The sequence below is a fragment of the Eschrichtius robustus genome, chromosome 14 (assembly GCF_028021215.1).
Source record: "Eschrichtius robustus isolate mEscRob2 chromosome 14, mEscRob2.pri, whole genome shotgun sequence".
In the NCBI taxonomy this organism is placed as follows: Eukaryota; Metazoa; Chordata; class Mammalia; order Artiodactyla; family Eschrichtiidae; genus Eschrichtius; species Eschrichtius robustus.
Window position 1 is genome coordinate 26,334,314 of NC_090837.1, and position 20,799 is coordinate 26,355,112.

The 20,799-nt window shown below is 52.7% G+C and overlaps 1 protein-coding gene across 1 annotated transcript in view; it reads right to left on the reverse strand.

Annotated features, from left to right (window-relative positions):
* CABIN1 (calcineurin binding protein 1) overlaps positions 1 to 20,216 on the reverse strand; it is a 101,000-nt gene extending 80,784 nt beyond the window's left edge. Inside the window, 11 exon segments of the mRNA XM_068563783.1 lie at positions 1,094 to 1,262; positions 2,597 to 2,883; positions 4,602 to 4,751; positions 6,026 to 6,155; positions 8,323 to 8,503; positions 9,275 to 9,409; positions 10,015 to 10,128; positions 11,182 to 11,274; positions 11,751 to 11,795; positions 11,797 to 11,832; positions 20,129 to 20,216. Coding sequence (XP_068419884.1) covers positions 1,094 to 1,262; positions 2,597 to 2,883; positions 4,602 to 4,751; positions 6,026 to 6,155; positions 8,323 to 8,503; positions 9,275 to 9,409; positions 10,015 to 10,128; positions 11,182 to 11,274; positions 11,751 to 11,795; positions 11,797 to 11,832; positions 20,129 to 20,209 — 1,421 coding nt within the window. The 5' untranslated portion in view covers positions 20,210 to 20,216.
* Positions 20,217 to 20,799: the final 583 nt, after the last annotated feature.

Sequence of the window (20,799 nt, forward strand, 5' to 3'; positions counted from 1 at the left end):
CTCTTGGAGGGGCGGCTAGGGAGGAACTGATCAGAGAGCCCGCGTCCTCCACTCACTGAGAACAGCTCCACTTCTGAGCATTTCCCTCTCACCACACAAAAACAGAAAGGCAGCAAATTAGGAAAATCAGGAACCTTGTGGCAAAACAGATTTACAATCCACCTAAAGCTCCTGGCTCCTCCTCCTCCTCCGCTTGGATGCATCACCATTGAAACCTACTGTCACGAGCCAAAATGCCAGCTGAGGACTCCTGGGACACATGCTCACGTAACACACATGGTTACCTCCCAAGCTCCACTCCAGTAACCGTGAAGGAATAAAATGGAGTCAACTCACAAAGACACAGGGGGTAAGAGAGGAAGCCCCAGCTGACAAGACGTGCCCACCAAACGTTAGAAGGCAGAGAGATGCCCGACCAGCAGAGACTGACTGCTCTCTGCCCTCAGTGAGGGCATTAAGAAGTCTGGCACTGGCACCATAAACCCCAGGAAGGCTCAGGCATCAAGGTCCCGGAGCATCTGAGGGAGGTGACAGGGCAAGGACCAAGGGCTGGCGAAGACCTAGGGAAGGAGCACTGAGGCACAGCACCCCCCAGCTCCATTCAGTCTGGCCCATCTCCTCCCGGGAGGCTCCTCTGAGGAACACTGCGAACCAGTGAAAGCAAGGGATGACGCCTGAGCCCACCGTCCACCTTCTCAGAGTTTGAGGGAACCCTGCCGAGCCTGGAGAAGCCAAGCAGGCGCCCTCCCTGAGCGCAGGGGGCCCCTTCCACGGGCCGTCCCCACGTCTGCACCTGAGGAGCAGCAGCCCCAGGCCTCCTGGCAACAAGGGAAGGCCCGGGGGAGTGAGCGGGTCACCTCCAGCTCCAAAAGACGCAAAACTCATGGTTCCTGCCTTCAGGACATCCAGAGGCAGGAGAGGCAAGAAAACCCAAGCCCCCAATCCAGGAAGACCCAAGCGTTGGCCGTTTGTACAGGTGTTACAAGAAGATGGAGGACACGCCTGGAGGGGAGGGCGGCCACGGAACCAGAGACGTGACAGAGGCAGGAGGTTTGTGTGCTTCCTTTGCTAAAACAGAAAAAGTGCACCGTACCTGGACGGCAAGAACTTCACCAGCAGCTCCTGGAAGTCCACCTTCTCTTCTTTTTTGCACTTGGTGTTTCGGACGCGGGCAGACCGCCGCTTCGCCGTCTCCCCGCTCTCCTCAGAAATCTTCTTCCGCTTCACCGCTTTCTTGGATTTATCTCCCCCAGAAACATCACCTTCACAGAGAGAGTACGTTGAAATCTCACAAGAGGCAGGCTAGGGAAATGCACCACGAGGCACTCGGTCCCTTCTTTTATAATAACCCTGCCTGCAGGTTTAACCTGTGGCTTCTTTGACATTCAGGAAATCTCCTGTCTGCTCTAACAACAAGGAGCCTGGGAAAAATCCATTCCAAACTGCTTAAGTCTCACCCCTTTCTCCAACTCACAGAGCCCAAAAGCCAGATCTCAAGGCTACTTTCCACACCTACAGAATGCCAGGGTCTCAGAGTCAACCGCCCCATCCCCCTGCCCCTCCCACTGGCTGGCCTGGGATGGAACAGAGCAAGTAGCAATGACACTGACTCTGTCCATCACCATGGCCCAGTGACATGATGTGGGCAAGAGAGTCACATAAATCATACAGAGAAGAGAGGGGTGTCATGTATGATTAAGCTAAAAAGTTAAAAACAATCATATACAGGTTCATTCAGAAACTTCCTTAACTGCCAGATATTCTTCATCGGTGACACAAAAATCAAGGAAAGGCTCAGGAACTTTAGTCTGAAATTTTTTTTACAACTCCAATGATAATAGAAACCAATAAAACCATTCCAACATATACTACTGCATACGGCGGTAACTATGCTGACTGCTTTTTTTTTTTTTTTAATTTTTATTTATTTATTTATTTTTAATTTATGGCTATGTTGGGTCTTCGTTTCTGTGCGAGGGCTTTCTCTAGTTGTGGCAAGTGGGGGCCACTCTTCATTGCTGTGCGCGGGCCTCTCACTATCACGGCCTCTCTTGTTGCGGAGCACAGGCTCCAGACACGCAGGCTCAGTAATTGTGGCTCACGGGCCCAGCCGCTCCGCGGCATGTGGGATCCTCCCAGACCAGGGCTCGAACCCGTGTTCCCTGCATTAGCAGGCAGATTCTCAACCACTGCGCCACCAGGGAAGCCCCCTGACTGCTTCTTAAAGCTAAAGAACTCAGAACGTCAGTGCACAGTAGCACTGGGTGCAGGGTGTAAGCCAGCAACTGAGCAGAACCAGCAGAGGGACCCGCCAGCTCACAGGTCACAAGCAGGAGTGAACTCTACCCCAGGACTGAGCAACCGGGCATCGAGTGGTCTGAGGAGCTCTATCCCTGAGGCCAACCCCTTCCCTGCAGGGGCCCCACTGCAGAAGCCACCCCTGACGAGGGAGGCCCTGCGAGAAGGCCCAGAGGCTCCCCTGTGGGGCCAGGAGCGGCAGCAGGACCCGTCCCTCTGGAGAGGCCAGGGCACCCCGACTCTCATTCCTGCTCAGCAGACAGGGTCTCTCCCGAAGCCAACCCCAAGGCCTGCTCACCCGCAGGGATGCCCGTCTCCAACAGGCTGGGGCTGTGCAGCAGGAAGCTGGCCGTGGCCACGGGGGCGTAAGAGAGCACGGGCTCTGCCACGGTCACCTCAGGGTTGGCGCTGACGGGGCTCGGCTGGATCACGCTGACAGGTGCCACCACGGCAGAGGACACCAGGGGCTGGCCGGGGTCCTGGTAGTCGGAAAGGTCGATCCTCTTGCCAAGGCTGGGCCGCGGGGGCTCGCAGGTGGTGAGGTGGTGGTACGTGGCCAGCAGGCTCTCCCCAAGGCACTTCCAGCTGCAGGGAGAGGGTCACCGCCTGGGTCAGCACACAACACGGGGTACCCGGAGCTCAGGGCCGCCACCTCCATGAGGGCGGGGTGGTCTCAGTTTAGTGATGGCTGAGGTGGAGCACCCGGGGCTGGAGAAGAGCCCGCACCCGCTCCACTGCCCGCAGGAGAAGCCCTGAGGCATCTCAGCCTCAGGCCCCTTCAGACCTACCAGGCACACGGAGAAACCACAGACTCACTCAAGAACCCCTTCCCTACAAGGTCGAATCTTTAAAACGATGACGGGTCATTGTCCTGTTGCCACTAGTCTGGTTTTCTGGGGGAGGAATACTGACAGGGATATGGTCCAAAGGGGCTGAACAGCTCTTGGGCCGGGGCTTGCTGGATGCAAACCGAGACTGTCGTGTGTTTTGCTGTGTATAAGTGTTGTGTGCCCTGTTGTGGTGAGGTGTAGCACGTTATGTTGTATGCTGTCTGTTGTTTTGTGTTTTACATGTAGTCATGTGTTGTGTTGTGTGTCATGCTGTGTTATGGTATGACACAGTGTAGCATGATGTACTCACCCTTCCAACCTTGAACAGCTTCCCAGGCCCTCAGACTAAAAACCAAAGCCTCCGCCTGTCCCCTCGGTGGCGCCCAGCCTCATCGCACCACTGCAACCCCGCCCCCCCTCCCCCCCCCCGCCCCCTGCACTCTCCCCTCCATAGCTTGCTTTCAGTTCTGCAAACAAAACCACCCCCCACATACCACAGGGCCTTTACACAGGCTTCCCCCTGCCCGGAAACAACACCCCACTCACACCCCCCAGCCCCTTTGCCTGATCCATGCCCACTCCTCCAATGGACTCCAGCTCTGGCCCTAAGCCTTCCCCAAGAAGAGCTGAGCTCTCGGTGCTGTGCTTCTCTCCTCGAGGGGCCTGTCAGCTTTGCACACGTGCCCCTCCTTCTGGTGACTAAGTACCCCTGGGACTGCCTCCAGTTTCCTGGGAAACTCAAACGTGCGGGAACGAACAAGTAGGAGCAGTAACGTGGGTCGGAGCCAGCCCCTCCTGCGTGCTGGCTCTGCACGACCCCCGAGCACTCGATTCAATTATCATGATGACCCTACAAGAGAGGGATGCTGCTCCCTCTTTTCCAGGGAGTGGCACATAATGACCCGGCGAGGGCACCGGGGCTGGACGCAGGTCTGTCCCATCTGGTGGGGAGCTGTGGGCCACCACGTGACTTGCCTCCACATATGAGACACTCTCAACTTATAGACACAAGAGTCAACGTCAGGATGTTAGGAACAGACCTCACCGAAGGGCTAAATGACCCCAACTCCAGGGACCACCCTTCCTGGGGCTACGCTGAGGCCCACCTTCCAGGGTGCCGAGCGGCCCTAGCAGGGGAGCATGGACTAGAGATCGGGAAGCCAGGACCTGGTATCAGCTCCTCCCTCACCATTAGCCTCTCTGAGTCCTGGTGTCCCCCGTCCAGGGCTTGGCTAATGCTGGTTTCCTTCTCCCCTTAGGGTGGGCAGATGAGAGGGGCTTACAGGAACATGGCAGATGGTGGGTCAAGGACAGCAACAGAGAGAGACTTCGACCAGGGGAGGCCCGGCCTGCTTCCTGCAGCCACCCGCCCATGTGCGCCCAGCTTCTGCCACGGCAGCAGCCCGGGCGGGCTGAGCCCCCTCCCAAGCAGGGCCCAGTGGCCACCCGGCAGCCCAGACCCAGACGACCTACGTGAGGAAGGGGATGGGCTGCACCAGCTTCAGGTCCGGCTCCTTCTCGTGCACAGTCAGCGCCTGCCGCCTCCTCCGAAGTCCCAGGGCCTCATCCATGATGGCCTGCGACTCGGCCGCGCTCACCGACACCTCGTGGATGGACATGTCACTGAGAGTGCATGAGACAGAGAGGAGTGACCGTGTCACAGTAGAGCCAAGATGGAAATCTTACACAGAGGGATGCAGTTAATATCCTTTAATCTGCATTAATTCTTCCTACAAATAAAATAACCACTTGAGTCTGGGCTGGAAAGGGCAGTAATTAGCATTCTTAATACCCACGTTACACTAGAAATGATTAATGCCCTTTGATCTGCTTACAATTCATCACCTTCATCTGTATTAACAGGATCATAGTGATGGCAGAAAAGCCACAGAAAAATTAAATGCTGCTCTCAATTATTTGCTGAAAACCTTTTGAGGATTTGACTCTCCCATCCTACCCATCCCAAAAAAGGTCATCAGACCAGCCAAGCTCACCAAAGCCTATGGAAATCAACCGAAAGGGTGGGAGTTTGAGGCCCCAGACGCCTCCCACAGGCACACCTCTGCCTGTGGTGGCCCGGTGAGACCTGCCCCCACTGCCCCATGCCCTCCTCCTCACAGGGCTCCCCCGTGGAGCCACGCGCTTATGGACTCATCATCTGTCCTACATGCTCATCAACCACCTCTCCAAAGAAGGTCAGCTCCCTCAGGACAGATGTGAATAAGAGGCACAGTCTTACGAGGGATAAACACCAATATAACCACTAACTCCCAACCGGTGAGCTCCCAGGGCCAAGGAAATACCAGAGGGCACAGGAGTTGGTTCCACTGGAGGATGGGCGGGGAGGCAGCCCGAACTTGGAAAGCTGCCAAGAGGGGATGTGGGGCTTGGAATACGAAGGGACATGAAGACACAATAGGGAGAGGTGGGGATTCCAGGTGACGGCACTGTGGGAGCCAGGGTGCAGGACCAGACAGGACACAGCAGGGCCCTGGGACAGCTCTCCCCTTGGGGGAGGGAGAAACATGAGGAGAACTGGGGGGTCAGACTGCAAAGGGCCTCCTGGGCGACGCTGCCGAGCATGAGCCTCATCCCAGAGGCAGGCACGGTGGCCCGATTAGAGGCAGGCCGGGCAACACAGGAAGCACAGCCTCGGAAAGGAGTAGGGTGGGCAGCGAGGAGCGAGGTGAACAAGGCTGCCGTGAGCACCCAGAGGAGAGCCGCAGGGCAGCGGGGAAGGAGGGCAGCAGGGAAGGAGGGCGGCGGACAGGCAGAGGCACCGCCCATATGAGGTGCGTAGGAAAACGATAAACCAAGCAGATCAGAGCCGTTTGCCAAGCGAGGGGCCTCAACAGCCCCCAGCCGCTGGGGGAGGAGGTGGCGGGCTGCAGACTCACCATTTCAGGAACATCCGGAGGGAGTCCTGGCGGAGACATGGTTGCTCCTCGAAGATCTTCTCCTTGAGAACCAGCCCCTTGCTGTAGCGGCAGTCCTTCTCCAAAGCTTTGCAAATGAAGTACAGACAAGCTGGCCAGGAAAGAAACAGGCGTGACCTCCAAGCTGCACTCTGACTCTCTGGCCTTGCCAGTGACGCCAGGGAAGTAGTCCCTGCTCTGGAGTCCAAGAAACACCAGGTAAATGGCGACAAGACACCACTTTAATCGATCCAATCGGGAACGACTTTTGAAAATAATAATACCAAGATCGAGGGGCAAAGGCCCACACTGCCAGGGAGGACGGCTGAACAACCTTTCTGGGGAAACATGGGCATCAAACACAGACCCTCAGCCCAGCAAGCCCACCTCGCGGAAACCCTTCGGGAACCAGCTGTCGGCAAACTGGAGTACGGCCGCCAGCTCCTCTCTGCCTGGGCACCAGACAGCCCCGTGCCCCGCCCAGCTCCAGAGTTTGAGTGTGGGTGCAAGGCACTCCCATCAGGAATAACCAGAGAAGGATGGAGCAGGGGAGGAGGAAGGAAAGCTAGAGCAGAAGCAGAGATGCCACGCAGAAGTCAGGGAGAAGGGCAGCGGGAGAGCGGTGCCCACGCCACAAGCAGGAGGGGGTCTGGGCTGCCCCGCCAGCCGCCCACTGAACTAGGGACAGGGGGCCCAGAGGTTCCCGCCTAACCGGAAGGAGGAGGAGGACATGGTTTCCTCTGGGAAGGTGGTGGGAGCAGAGAGAAAACCAGGGGGGCACCAATCCTCTGGATGGGCTGGTCAGCAGCAGCAGAGCTGACCGCACCCGCAGCAGAGGGAGGCCTGCCTACTCCTCTCGAGCGCCCATGTACCGGCTGCTCATACTCTGGGGCTTCGATGTGGTTCTGCAGCTCTCATAGACACATAAACCGCTCTGTCCTCCAAACCCATCTTCCTGCCAAGACTTCAGCTTATCAAGTGCGGCTTCTCCAGGAGAGAGAACTGAGCCTGGTGCCGGAGAGAAGGCGGGACGCTGAGGCTGGGGCCTCCAGGGGGCGCCCAAGCTCCAGGAAGAGCCCAGGGAGAGACCCACAGTCACTGAAGATGAAAGCACTGGAGTCAAAACGGGCGATCCACACCACGGGCGCGGACATCCACGAAAGACACGCCCGAGAACGTTTGCGTGGAGGGACACAAGGGCCCAAGTCCAGAAATGACCCCACATGCAAGCATGCGATGGTCAGAGGGTGCAGAGGAGGGCAGACGGCAGAGGCCCCACAGCAAAGGGGCAGGGAGAAGGCACCCGCCCCCGCCCGGGCCCACCTGGAGGAAGCGACAGAGGGCTGAGCTGGCTCTGGGGACACAGGGAGAAGTCAGGGTCACCTCAGGCAGGGACAACTGGGAAGGGGCCACAGCAGCCTGCCCCTGGGGCACGCCGACCCCGCCGCCAGCCCTGTGCTGCGTGCAGTTCACCTGACTATACAGAGTTACCGACGGAGTCCCGTGGGTGGCGGGCAGGGCCCAGCTTCCCAGCCTCCGCTACCCCATCCTGCTCCACCTGCTCGATGTGCCCTTAGAAAGAGAAGGAAAAGCCTCGAAGAGTCAGCCTTCCAGCTGTAACCTTCAACGTGAGGACAAGTGCTGGCAGCAGGTCTGTCCTGAAAAGAATGAGCAGGCCGCGCCAGGACCGCCTGTGCCCGAGGCCAGATGCCCTGCGCCCGGCCCTGCCCGGGGCCCTCCCACAGAGCTGCCTGGAGGAGCTGGCCCAAGAGGCCCAGAACCCCAACAGCGCCCGCCTCGGGACAGCCCGTGAGGGGCCGAGCAGAGGGCCAGGCGGGGTCAGAGAGTGAAGCAACTGGAAGGCAGACAGGGCTCCGTCTGGCACAGATCTTTCCAGCAGCCCTGCTGCTCTGTGGAAGGACCAGCTGCTAAAAGGGGGGAGTGAGCTCCCGGCACCGGGAGTCAGGCTGCAGCTGCTAGGCCATCTGTCAGCAACTTATAAGAACAGGCGCAGGACGGGACACCGCAGAGACGAAATGAGAGACTGAAGGGAAAACCGCTCAGAGGACATGCTTCCTACTACAATGCATGGGGTAAGTCTCAACCGAGAAAGAAAGACAAGCAGAGTAAAGCAGGGAAGCAAAGGCTTCTCCATTTCCCCTGAAGGTGGGGCAGAAAGCCCTTCGGTGTTAACTCTGGCTCCAAGCTCATCCAGGCCTCCCGCTCTCCTCGGTCCCAATGCACGAGCACGTGGCAGAAAGCAGCGACGCCCCACTCACTGGTGTAATCGCTGAGGGTGTACAGGACAGTGATGAGGTTGTCCAAGCAGGGCCAGTGGTCAGGATTGCACCGCAGCCCTTCCTCAAAAGCATGGCGAGCCAGGGGGACCCGGATGAGCCTCAGGGCCACGTGTCCGATTTTATACCAGAGGTTGACGTCCGTGGAGTCCAGCATGACCGCCTGGTAGCAGCACAGCAGAGGCACACTCAGTCAGCTCCCCAGAGCGGGCATCCATGGTGGCAGGAGGGCACAGCACCAGCCCAGCCACCCAGACTGCCCAAAGAATGACAGGGAAGTCACGTGGACCAATTAATCTAACCCAGAACATGTTCTTAATACATTCTGTCACTCTGAACACCTGTATTCCATACATATTTGATATGTAAAAGAAGTGCAAGAAGTAGAATTAAAAGAAAATACAGAAGCCTTCTGGGATTCTAGAAACAGCGTGGGTGGGAGACAGACGTGGGTTCATATCCATACTCCCACACTGCCCAGCAGCGTGACCGCCAGCCTCAGTATCCTCATCCCTAAAATGAGGATAAAGACGCCCTCCTTGCCAGAGGGTGTGAGGGTGAGCATGTGCATGGTGCTGGCGCCTCAGAGGTGCCCACACAGGTAAGCCGGCCTGACAGAAATAATGGCAGTACAAGTCTGAGTAGGTACTGGGTGCCAGGGGTCAGGCTCTGTGTTCAGCACCCTCTTTATATCACTCTAACTCTATGGTGTAGACCTGGAGACCCAGAGAAATGAAGCAATCACCCATGGTCATGTGTGCCCTGCGTGGCAGAGGAAGAACACACATGCATCCCTCTCTGAACTTGCTACTGTCACCCACTGCCTGGGGCCTTGGGCACTACAGCTGACACAGCACCACACACTCTTCAACCAACCAGACCACAACCCCACCCCTCCCCCAAGAACTCCCGAAGACCCGGCCGAGGGGAGCACCTCCAGGTAGAACTCCATGGCTGTCTCCAGGTCCTCCCTCTGGGCGGCCAGCTGGGCCAGGTTCTTAAACGTGGAGTACTTCAGCATCAGCCCAGGGTGTTTCAACCCCTCCTTCTCATCACCAGACGAAACTGCCTGAGAACAAAGCAAACAGAGGAGCAAAGTGACACCCAGGCCCTGAAGCCTCAGCCGGCAGTCAGCAGGACACCTGGCTTCAGGGCTGGCTTCTGCCACAGGCCCTCGGGCCAGTCCGGTGCCACCCTCCACTGGAAAATGAAAGCGTGGCCCCCAATGTCCTTTAAGGGCCCCCCAGTTCCAAGCACACAGAGGAGAAAGGCCAGACCACCAAGAGGCGGTTTGCGAGCCGTCTGGGCACCAAAAGACACAGAGGGAACCCTCCCGGCACTACCGCCACGCCTGAGGGCCCAAGCCTAGATGGTGACATTTACAGCATCGGTAAGCCAGCCAGCGGCTCCTGCATGCCACTCCCAGCTCTGATGCTTTACTAGCTGCATGGCTTTGAGCCAACGCCTGGCTAAGCCTCCGTCTCCACACTGTGAACTGGGGACAATGCACCCGCACTTGGCAGAGTGGCTGTGAAGACCAAGTAGGAAGAGCAGCTGGCATTTACGGAGCTCTTACTCTGCACCTAGAACCGTTCTGCATGCTTCTCTGGACTCACCCAACCCTCAGAGCAAGCAGGCGGGGAAGCTGGGGGCAGAGGGCCTCTGGGGCCTCACCTCTCGCAGCAGGCGCGCCTCCAGGAGCTCGTGGTAGGCCTTGGCGGACTCCTCAAACCGGTCGTGCTTCTGCAGATCCAGGGCCTTGTGGTACAAGGCAAAAGCCTCTGCTTCCTGCAAACCAAGACAGAAGACATTTTCACACAGCACAAAGGTTTGTCTTTTTAAGCCGACAATGTGTGAGAGGGGGCTGCCGTCAAGGCCATGTTACTCGTCAGCTGCACGCTCTGTGGTGGAAACAGTCCTAATGCTCCAAGCTCGCAGGAGCTCATCACTGGGAGAAGAGCCCCTCAGCAGCCCCCCAAGGAGACACGAGCAGCACGGGCTCACCTGAGTCTAAGCAACAGCAGAAGGCAGGCTGAGGGCACAGAGCAGAGCAATGCCAAGGTTCTGTGAGCCCCGCTGACTCTTTCTGGGAGAGTGGCCCCACCAGCCGGAATAACCCAGGGACTCCGAGAGAGAAGGGAAAGCTTCCACTGCTTTCTATGTGCCGCTCTGCCTCAGCCTGCTCGCCGCTGGGAGGGGCAGAGGGGGCACCGGGCAGGCTGAGCCCCACTGACACCCCTGAGGGCCGGGGACCACTGACTAGCAGCGTCTGCAAGGGCTCCACACTGTCCTGGCTTCTCCCGAGAAGGGGGAGGTGTATGCTCATTCCAGGGAAAACAAAGACTGGAGCAAACCTTTGTTATATTCGCGTAGCGTAGGACGTGGGGGGAGAGACGGCCGAGAGGAAGGCAGGCAGGCTGGAATGGAAGTGGTGCCGGACCTCGTGGCAGAGAGGAAAGACAGAGAATCCGTGCTCCCCACAGACCACCAGTGAGACTTGGGCTAGGCAGCACCCTCCGGGGCCTCCCCCTGGAAAGTGATGTGCTGCCGTCCCCCGGGTGTGCCAGCTCCTGAGGCCCACACAGACAACCGGCTGAGTGAAGAGCCAGCCCCGGCTGCAGAAGGGCCCACGCACACTCAGAATAAACAGTGTGACCATCCTCAGCGTGACCCTCTCTAAGTGAAGCAGGTCAAACAGGAGATGGAGAGCCGGCCATCTCTGTAAACAGGGTTTTCCTCTAAAATCCCATTCAGGAGATATCAGGATGCATCTGAAACATGGTGCCACCCACAGAAATGAGAATCAAGGTCCAGCTGCAGAGAAGCCCATGGACCACATACCTGCGCCTCCTTTGTCTGGGTCTTGTGACTTTTAAAGCTTCCTTCATGATCATCCTCAACCGTAGAGCTGGCATTTAAGGCTGCGATTCGAATCTAGAAGCAGAGGTTTGACGGAAGAGTTGTTTTTAGATGAGATGTGTCTCGTCTCTTCAATAACCCACAACGCGCACAACACTCTGTAACACACTCGGCCTCAAACAGCTATGGCTTCCCCAGATGCGGAGGAAAAGGAGGACTGGTACATTCTGAGGGAACCACACCAACCTGTTCAGGGAGCATGTCCACTACAAAAGGAACAGGCTGGGGACACCCCAGCAGTGGCCCGACACAGCAGAAGACCCAGGCATTGGAAAAACAGATTCCAATGACACGGGATAACTGTGTGCCTCTCTAGCCATGGTGATGCGGCCCTACAAACCACCCAACAGGAGAGCGGGCACCCACACCCTCGAGGGTGCCAAGAGCCCTCCGGGGAGGAAGGCTGCCCCATTTGGACAGCCTTCAGGGCCCAGCCAAGAACACGCCCCTCGCCCCGGAGCACCGCAGAGCAGGTGAGCATCAGCACATACCATAGTCAGAGGCTTCGGCACACCGCCCAGCGCCGCCCAGCAATGCCCAGCACCAGCAGGGCAGTGCCAGCCCACGTGGCTCCTATGGAGGAAGCAGAACAGGCTGAGGGAGGGCCCGGGAAGCACCAGGTCACCAGGAACCTGTGTCCAAACCCACAGGCCTCCCGGCTCTGGGCACACAAGCTAGTGGGCCTCGGGATGGCTCTTCAGTCTGTCACACGGGGATCCCCTGGTCCTTGGGACGGAGTGCCCGCCTTTGCCAGACCAGGGGCCAGGGACAGAGGGGAGTGAGACCGACATCTGTCCCCAGGGTTCACTGCTCAGCAGAGGTAACAGATCGATAAACAATTATTTTTTCAAAAGTTGAATGAAATAAAGAGAAACACAGGCAACAGGTGGAGAACAAGTCATTCAAAGGGATGGAGGAAGGTGAAGGAGGAAGCCCTGTGTTAAGCCCCAGGAAGGGACAGCAGTGGGGTGGAGGGCGGGGAGGCAGAGGCAGGGGGTCTGGAGGGTGGGAGGGAAATATAAAAGGAAAAAAATTAGAGGTAGGCAGACCAGTGTGAAATCTGCTAAAAAAATGACAGGATTGGTGAGGACATGGAGAAATCAGAACCTCATCCACTGCAGATGGGAACGAAAAATGGTGAAACCCGTCTGGCAATTGCTCAGAATGTCAAACACAGAAATTCCACCCCCAAGAGAAATGAAAACATGTCCACACCAAAACTTGTTCATGAATGTTCACAGCAGCATTACTCATGACAGATTAAAGGTGGAAACAACCCAAATGTCTGTCAGCTGACAAATGGATAAAGAAAATGTGGTATGTCCATACAATGGATTATTATTCAGTGATAAAACAAATTAAAGTACTGGTACTTGCTACAACATGGATGAACCTTGAAAACACGCTAACTAAATGAAGGAAGCCATTCACGAAGGCCACATATTGTCTGATTCCATTTATACAAAATGTCCAGAATAGGCAAATCTATAGAACCAGAAAGTAGAGTAGGCTAGGGGAGAGGGACACATGGGGAGTGACTGCTACCACGTACAGGGCTTCTTTCTGGGGTGATGAAAATGTTCTGAAATTGATGGTGGTGATGGTTGCACAACTCTGTGGATACACTTACACTCACTGAATTGTATACCCTACGTAGGCGAGCTGTATGGTCTGTGAACTATGTGCTGCTATTAAACAAAGAGATGCCAGGAGCCTGGCTGGGGAAGTGGCACTGGGGACAGAGGGGGGGACACGTTCCAGGAGGAAAACTCACAGAATGGGGCCCCTGGGAGGTTGGAGGGAGCAGCAGGGGTGCCAGGTAACAGCGGGGGTTCCGGCCCGCGGGTCGGGGAGGAAGAGGCAGCACCACCAAACAAGCCAGTCAGGGCAGAGGAGGGAGCTAGGAAAAGTCCCACCTGAGAGGCTGGCAGAAGGCCCCGAAGAGCCCAGCAGGCAGTGGAAATGAGCCTTGGCAGAGACTGAACACGTGCTCCACATGTATAAAATAAAAAGACCACTGCTACTGCCAACAGAGCTCACAGCTACGACCTTCACAATGGGCTCTGAGTTCTCCAAGGGTTCCTACAGGGAAGAAAGAAAGTACAGTCTTCTTCACAGACAAGGAAGACTCAAACCCCACGAGGCTGATAACTATTTTATCTCCTGGGTTCCACATTTAGAAAAAAGAATTCTGCTGATTAACTCTGGAAACTGCTGCTTGACCATAAACTATGCTACGATGGGCACTGTGACCACCATACAATCTGAAAAAAAAAAAAGACGATAAAAGTAGAAACTATAGCACTAAAACCCTGTACCTGGGGAAAACACACACACATCCCAAGGGGCAGTGTCCCTGTGAAGAGCAAAGGGAGACAATGAAGTCCCTGTCAACTCTGGGTGGTGTCTTTCAGTCGACATTTCAGAGGCCAAACCAGCTTCCCCAAGGACTCCCTCTTCTCTGGGAGTGGATTTCCACACATGCCTTTGACTGTGGACAGATCAGGCTTCACAGCAACCGATTCAGCTGCCAGATTCTGGACTAAGAAAGGCCCTCCCTCCGCCCCTGCTCCCCACCAAGGCAGCATATGTTGCCTGAAGACCAGTATGGGACCCGCGCCTCATGCCCTCAGCAACCCCCACCCTCCTCCCTCGCCATACACTGATGCCTGGCAGCTCTAGCAAACTGCTCCCGTTCTTTGTTGAAAGGGCTATGGAGAGATTTTGCTTCCTTTTGTTTCGTTTGTTTAAAATTGAAATTAGTTATTTTCTTCTGCTGGACAGTATTAAATAGACCAGGATGTTGAGTTATCTGCTAGACTGCACACACACACACACACACACACATATGCACTAACAAGTGCTGACGAGGATGTGGAGAAATTGGAACCCTTGTGAATAAGATTCACCCTTAAAAAGGAAGTACCCTCTGACACATGCTACATGGATTAACCCTGAAGACATTATGTTAAGGGAAATAAGCCAGTAACAAAACTATGATTCCATTTATATGGGGTACCTAAAATAGGCAAATTCATAAAGACAGGAAGTAGAATGGTGGTTGCCAAGGCTGGCGGGAGGGAAGGATGGGGAGGTATTGTTTAGTGGGCAGAGTTTCCGTTTGGGAAGATGAGGTGGATGCTGGTGATGATTGCACAACCACGTGGATGCATTTAATGCTATGGAACTGCACACTTTAATATAGTTAAAGTGGTACATTTCATGTTAAGTATACTTTCCCAAAGTTTAAAAAAAAAAAATCTCAAAGGATAGAAAAACAAAAGCCTGATAGAAAAGTGGGGAAAAGATATGAGCAAACATTCACACACACACAAAAAGACATACAACTGGCTCTCAAACATATGAAAAAATGTTGGAACTCACTCATAATGAGAGAGATGCAAATTAAAACAACATTGAAACTCCATTTCTCCTCTACCACATTGGCCAAAAGTGAGGCAGGAAAGCACACCCTAGTGGTGAGGTTGTGGGCAAACAGGCACTACTCTCAGGCATCGCTGCGTGGGAATGCAAATTGGTACGACCTCTCTGGAGAGGAATTTGACAATAGCTAACAAAATGACCTTTGTTACCTTGTTACACTTACCTTTCAACTCAGCAGTTCTGGGAATCTACCCTGAAGACATACTTCAAACAACATAAAAATACATACGCACAGGGTTATTCACCGCAGCAGTTTGCAACTGCAAGATATTGGAAACAACCTAAATGTCCACAGACAATAGAGTGGATGAATAAATAAACTATGATACAACCACACAATGAAGCAATACACAGCTGCAAAATTAGTGAGAAAATGTTCACAGCAGTATTATTCATAATAACCAAAAAGTAGAAACAACCCAAATGTCCATCAACTGATGAGTGGATAAATAAAATGTGGTCTATCTGTACAATGGCATATTATTCAGCCATAAAAGGGAATGGAGTACTGACAACACAGATGAACCATGAAAACATGATGCTCAGTGAAGGAAGCAGCAACAGACCACACACCGTATGATCCCATTTCTATGAAATATCCAGAAAAGGCATATCTACATACGCAGAAAGTACATTAGTGAATGCCTAGGGCTGGGGGAGGAGGTGATGGGAAGTGAGTGTTAATAGACACAGGGTTCCTTTTGAGGGGATAAAAATGTTCTAAAATTGATTGTGGTGATACCTGCACAACTCTGTGAATATACTAAACACCAATGAATTGTAAACTTTAAATGGGTACATTGTATGGTGTATAAATTATATATCAATAAAACTGTTTTTTAAAAAATGAATAGGAGGGACTTCCCTGGTAGCACAGTGGTTAAGAACACGGGTTCGAGCCCTGGTCCGGGAAGATCCCACATGCTGCACAGCAACTAAGCCCGTGCGCCACAACTACTGAGCCCTCATGGCACAACTACTGAAGCCTGCAACGAGAGAAGCCACCACAATGAGAAGCCCGCACACCGCAAAGAAGAATAGCCCCCGCTCGCCGCAACTACAGAGAGCCTGCGTGCAGCAATGAAGACCCAAAGCAGCCAAAAATAAATAAATTTAATAAATAAATTTTTAAAAAATGAATAGGATATCTATGAACAGATACAGGGTGATTTTCAAGACATACTGTTAAGTAAAAAAAAGCAAATACAAATATTTATAGCATGCCACCCTTCATATAAGAAGAGGATATAAGAAAATACACAACCATCTATTCTTTGTGCAAAAGAAACATGAAAGGACAATCCAGGTACCAGAGAGATCAGTTAGTTACAGGAGGTGAGTGGGAAGGGGTGCAGGGGAGAACGGGAACGGGTGGAGGGGATGCGGAGGGAAGGACCCTTCTCTGCGTATACCTTGTGCACAGCTCTGACTCTGAGAGCCACGGTCACGTGTCACATTCCAAAAATAAACAATCAAAATCAACTAGGATCTAGGGGGGATCCAAAATGGAATATAAATACTAGTAATGAACCTGTTGTATCACAAATAACATAACCACACTGAAGGGGATGAGGAAGAAAAGAACAAACCTGTATAAAACAGTATCTTGACTGGATACCTCAAGGCTAAAGACAAAAAGGAGCTTCAATTCCAGGGTTGGGGCAGAGAAAATACAAGACGAGCCTGGAACATCCTGTGGTGCCTGAAGGTAAGTAAGTACTCAAAAAAATGATGAGGGTTTGTTGATAGGACACAGCGGCTAACCTGAAGGAGACCCTAAATAGCCAAAGCCAAACAGTGAGCAACAAAATAATGGTAAGATTAGATTTTAACTCACAGAATAAAATGAATATCCTTGGGTCCATACTGATATAAATAAATAATCAAATAAATAAATAAATGAGAGAAGGAATAGCTCTTCCTTCAACTGAATTTCAATGAATAAATGCAGAAGGAAAGAAACATAATTACCTTTAGGCAAAGGCCACAAAGATCCACAGATGGATGCTAAGGTCAGTGAGTATAGATTTGCCAGAACCAGAATTTGCATCCTCTCAAAATATCTCCCCCAGAGATACCTACTAACTACAAGGGAAAAAACTGTAACTTTACAGTGTTGAAACCTGGCAGACACCAACTAAACCAAGCAATCAAAGTAAACATCACCAGTAATGAAACATGTCTACCTCCTGAACTCCTTGATACGATGCACTGAGGACACCATGTTTGTGTTATTCTGGCCTAAAATGCATAACTTCACTCCAATCATGAGAAAACATCAGATAAGCCTAAGCTGAGGGATATTAGACAAAATAACTGATCAGTACTTTTAAAAAGTAGCAAGGTCAAGAAGTTAAGAAAAGACTAAAAAACTGTTAAGGACTAAGGTGGAGACTATGGAGAAATGACTAAATGCAATACGGGATCTTGGATACAATCCTGGGATGAAAATAGACCACTGGAAAAACTGGTAAAATTCCAACCAAGTCTGTAGTTGAGTTAATAATATTGTATCAATACTAGCTTTCTGTTCCTGATAATTGTGCTAGGATTATATAAGATGTTAACATTAGGGAAGCAGCATGAGAGACACATGGAAACTCACTGTATTATTGTTGCAACTTTTCTCTAAATCTAAAAGTAGTTTAAAAGACAACCTACAGAATGGAAGAAAATATTTGCAAATGGTGCACCTGACAAGGAATTAATCTCCAAAATATACAAAAACAGCTCCTACAGCTCAATATCAAAAAAAACAAACAACCCAATAAAAAAATGGGCTGAAGATCTAAATAGACGTTCCTCCAAAGAAGACATACAGATGGCCAAAAGACACATGAAAAGATGCTCAACATTGCTAATTATTAAAGAAATGCATATCAAAACTACCATGAGGCATCACCTCACACAGTCAGAATGGCCATCATTAAAAAGTCTACAAGGCTTCCTTAGTGGCGCAGTGGTTAAGAATCCGCCTGCCAATGCAGGGGACATGGGTTCAAGCCGTGGTCCAGGAAGATCCCACATGCCGCGGAGCAACTAAGCCCGTGCACCACAACTACTGAGCCTGCGCTCTGGAGCCTGTGAGCCACAGCTACTGAGCCCATGTGCCACAACTACTGAAGCCCACGCACCTAGAGCCCGTGCTCCGCGACAACAGAAGCCACCTTAACAAGAGGCCTACCCACCGCAACAAAGAGTAGCCCCCCGATCGCCGCAACTAAAAAGAAAGCCCACGTGCAGCAACAAAGTCCCAACGCAGCCAAAAATAAATAAATAAATCAATGTATAAAAATAAAGTGTTAAAAAAAAAAGTCTACAAGTACAGAGCCCACGCACTCTGGAGCCCGCGCACCACAACTAGAGAGAAGCCCACGCGCCGCAACCAAGAGTCCGCGCCCTGTAACAAAAGATCCCGCGTACCAAAACTAAGACCAGACGCAGACAAAAAAATAAGGAAACTAAATAAACTAAATAAATATTTTTTAAAAAAAGAATGAAATAATGCCATTTGCAGCAACACGGATGAACTTAGAGGTTATTATACTAAGTAAGACAAAGAAAGACAAATATCATATGATATTGCTTGTATGTGTAATCTAAAAAAAAAAAAAAAGATACAAATGAACTTATATACCACAGAGAAACAGACCCACAGACATAGAAAACAAACTTATGGTTACCAAAGCGGGGGGGATAAATTGAGAGTTTGGGATTAACAGATACACACTACTATATATAAAATAGATGACCAACAGGGACCTACTGTATAGCACAGGGAACTGTACTCAATATTTTGTAATAACCTATAAGGTAAATGAATCTGAAAAAAAATAGATATATATGTATGTATAACCAAATCACTTTGCTGTACACCTGAAACTAACACAACATTGTAAATCAACTATACTTCAATAAAAACACACACACAAAGTAGTTTAAAATAAAAACTTTACAAAGAAATAACCATTTGAGATTATATATTTATCATCTGTAAGCAATGTGAGAATAAAGACCATAGCCATATTATTCACCACAAACCCTAGAAACCACAAAAAGGAGTTTAAAAAAAAAAAAAGCTACTGTATAAAGATGAGAAGGGAAGTATCTGGTACTCATTTCTCAGTCTCCCAGCAGAACAGTTGCATTTTCTCAGAACAGCACATTCAGGAGTTAAACCTCACAAGTTTTCAAACTCTTTATAGTTTTCATGTCCTTCAGAACACATAACAACAGCACACTTTGAGCACCTCGTACCCTGATCCAGTGGTAAGTGGTGATGTTTCCTAGCAGGCTCTGGCCTGGGAATCGGGAAGCCTAGGTCTTAATAAGCTCAGTTGGGGCACTACCCGGCTGTGTGACTGACATGGCATAAGATACCCACTCTGGGTCTCAGTTTCCTCTACTGCATGAGTCTTTGGACTAAATCAGGTGTCTGCAAGCTCACTAGCCTACTGTTTCCATACAGCCCAAGAGCAAACAATGATTTTTACATTTTTAAATGGTTGAAAAACTTCGTGACACGTGAAAATTACATAAAACTTCCATAAAATTCAAATTTCAGTGTCCCTAAATAAAATCTCATTGAAACACCACCACTCTCTTACATACTGTCTTTGGCTGTGACCACAGTACTGAGTAAAGTATAGCACCCAAATACTTATACTATAGTCAGTATACTCATACTTACTTTAGCCACAAGACATACTACTACTATAAAAATCATTATATCTACAACCAAAGTTTGCCGACCCCTGAACGAGACCACTCCGAGGATACTCCAGTTCTAAGAACGGTTATGAGTCACCCAGAAGGAAGCCCAGCCGCATGGAATCCGCATACACAGCACGACCTGTAGTAACCCAGGCCCCCAGAGGTGGAGGGGCCCCCAGAGCCCCTTGTGCAGACAGCTGCCAGCAACAGGAAGCTCTATCCGGCCCGGGTCCGCCTCCTCGGGGCGGTGGGGCAGTCAAGGCTTGCAGTTTGGAGCCAATGGCCCACGGGGGAGACGGGGACTCGGGACAAGCGGCTGCACGTCCTCTCGGCCTCAGTTTCCACCCGTGAGAGGCGCTCACCGCGCAGCGCCGCCGTGAAGGTGAAGTAGAAGGACACGAGGCGGTGGTCAGCGCGGGGCCCGGCACCGCAGCCGCAGACCGGACGGCGGCTCCCGCTGCGGCCACTGTGACCCCTGCCCCCACGCGGAGCCCCTCTCAGCCCCACGGGACGAGCAGGAGCCGACGAGAGGCCCGCGCGGCAGCGGGGCCCAGTCGGGCCGCTCCGGATCCCGGCTTCGGTTTCCCCACGAGGAGCCCCAGCGACCGCCCGGCCGGACCCCGCGCCCACCGCCCCTCAAGCCCCCGCCCCCGGCAGGGCAGAGCCGCGCCCCCACCCGGGGCCGCCCCAAACCCGCTGCCAGCGAACTCACCAGGCGTCTCCACGGCAACCGCCTGTCCGTCCGACCCCCGCGCCTGCCGGCTGCGCGCCTCACAACAAGGCGCGCTCCCATTGGCTCCGGAGCCGACTCCACCAGCCAGTCGGCAAGCGCTCACGCACCGCCCCGCAGAGCTGGCGCGCGAGGACCCTGCAGGCGGCCGGCGTAATCCTGCACTTCGGCCTGAACGCGGCTGGGGGTTCAGCGCCCGCTGCTACCCAAATCCCGCCCGCTCTCTCCCCACCGCTCGTCGTACCCGGGAAGCGCCGAGCTCGGGGCCTGGCCCGCAGCAGCTGCCAAGTGACGGCCGCACTACTGTTACAACCTGCGACAGCTGTTCTGAAGGCCGTGGAAACCTGGGGACACTTGGAGGGACCGGGGCCGGAAGAGCATTCTCACATTACCTGGACCTCACCTCGTTCCGAAAAGGATTTGAAACCGAAAAGTCACAGATACAAGCAACTACTGAAGCAAAAGAAAAAGGGGGAGGGGAGCGGGGGATGAACGGACCGGGGAGGAAGTGACAGAACAGAGCCGGAAGGAGGGCCCAGCGTTGACGGGTTTCTGACCAGGGCCTGGGACACAGGGAGCTAAGCGTTTTAGGGAAGGGCTTCACACTGGTTGACATTCATAGCGGCTTGAGTCCAGCAAGAATGACTTAAAGA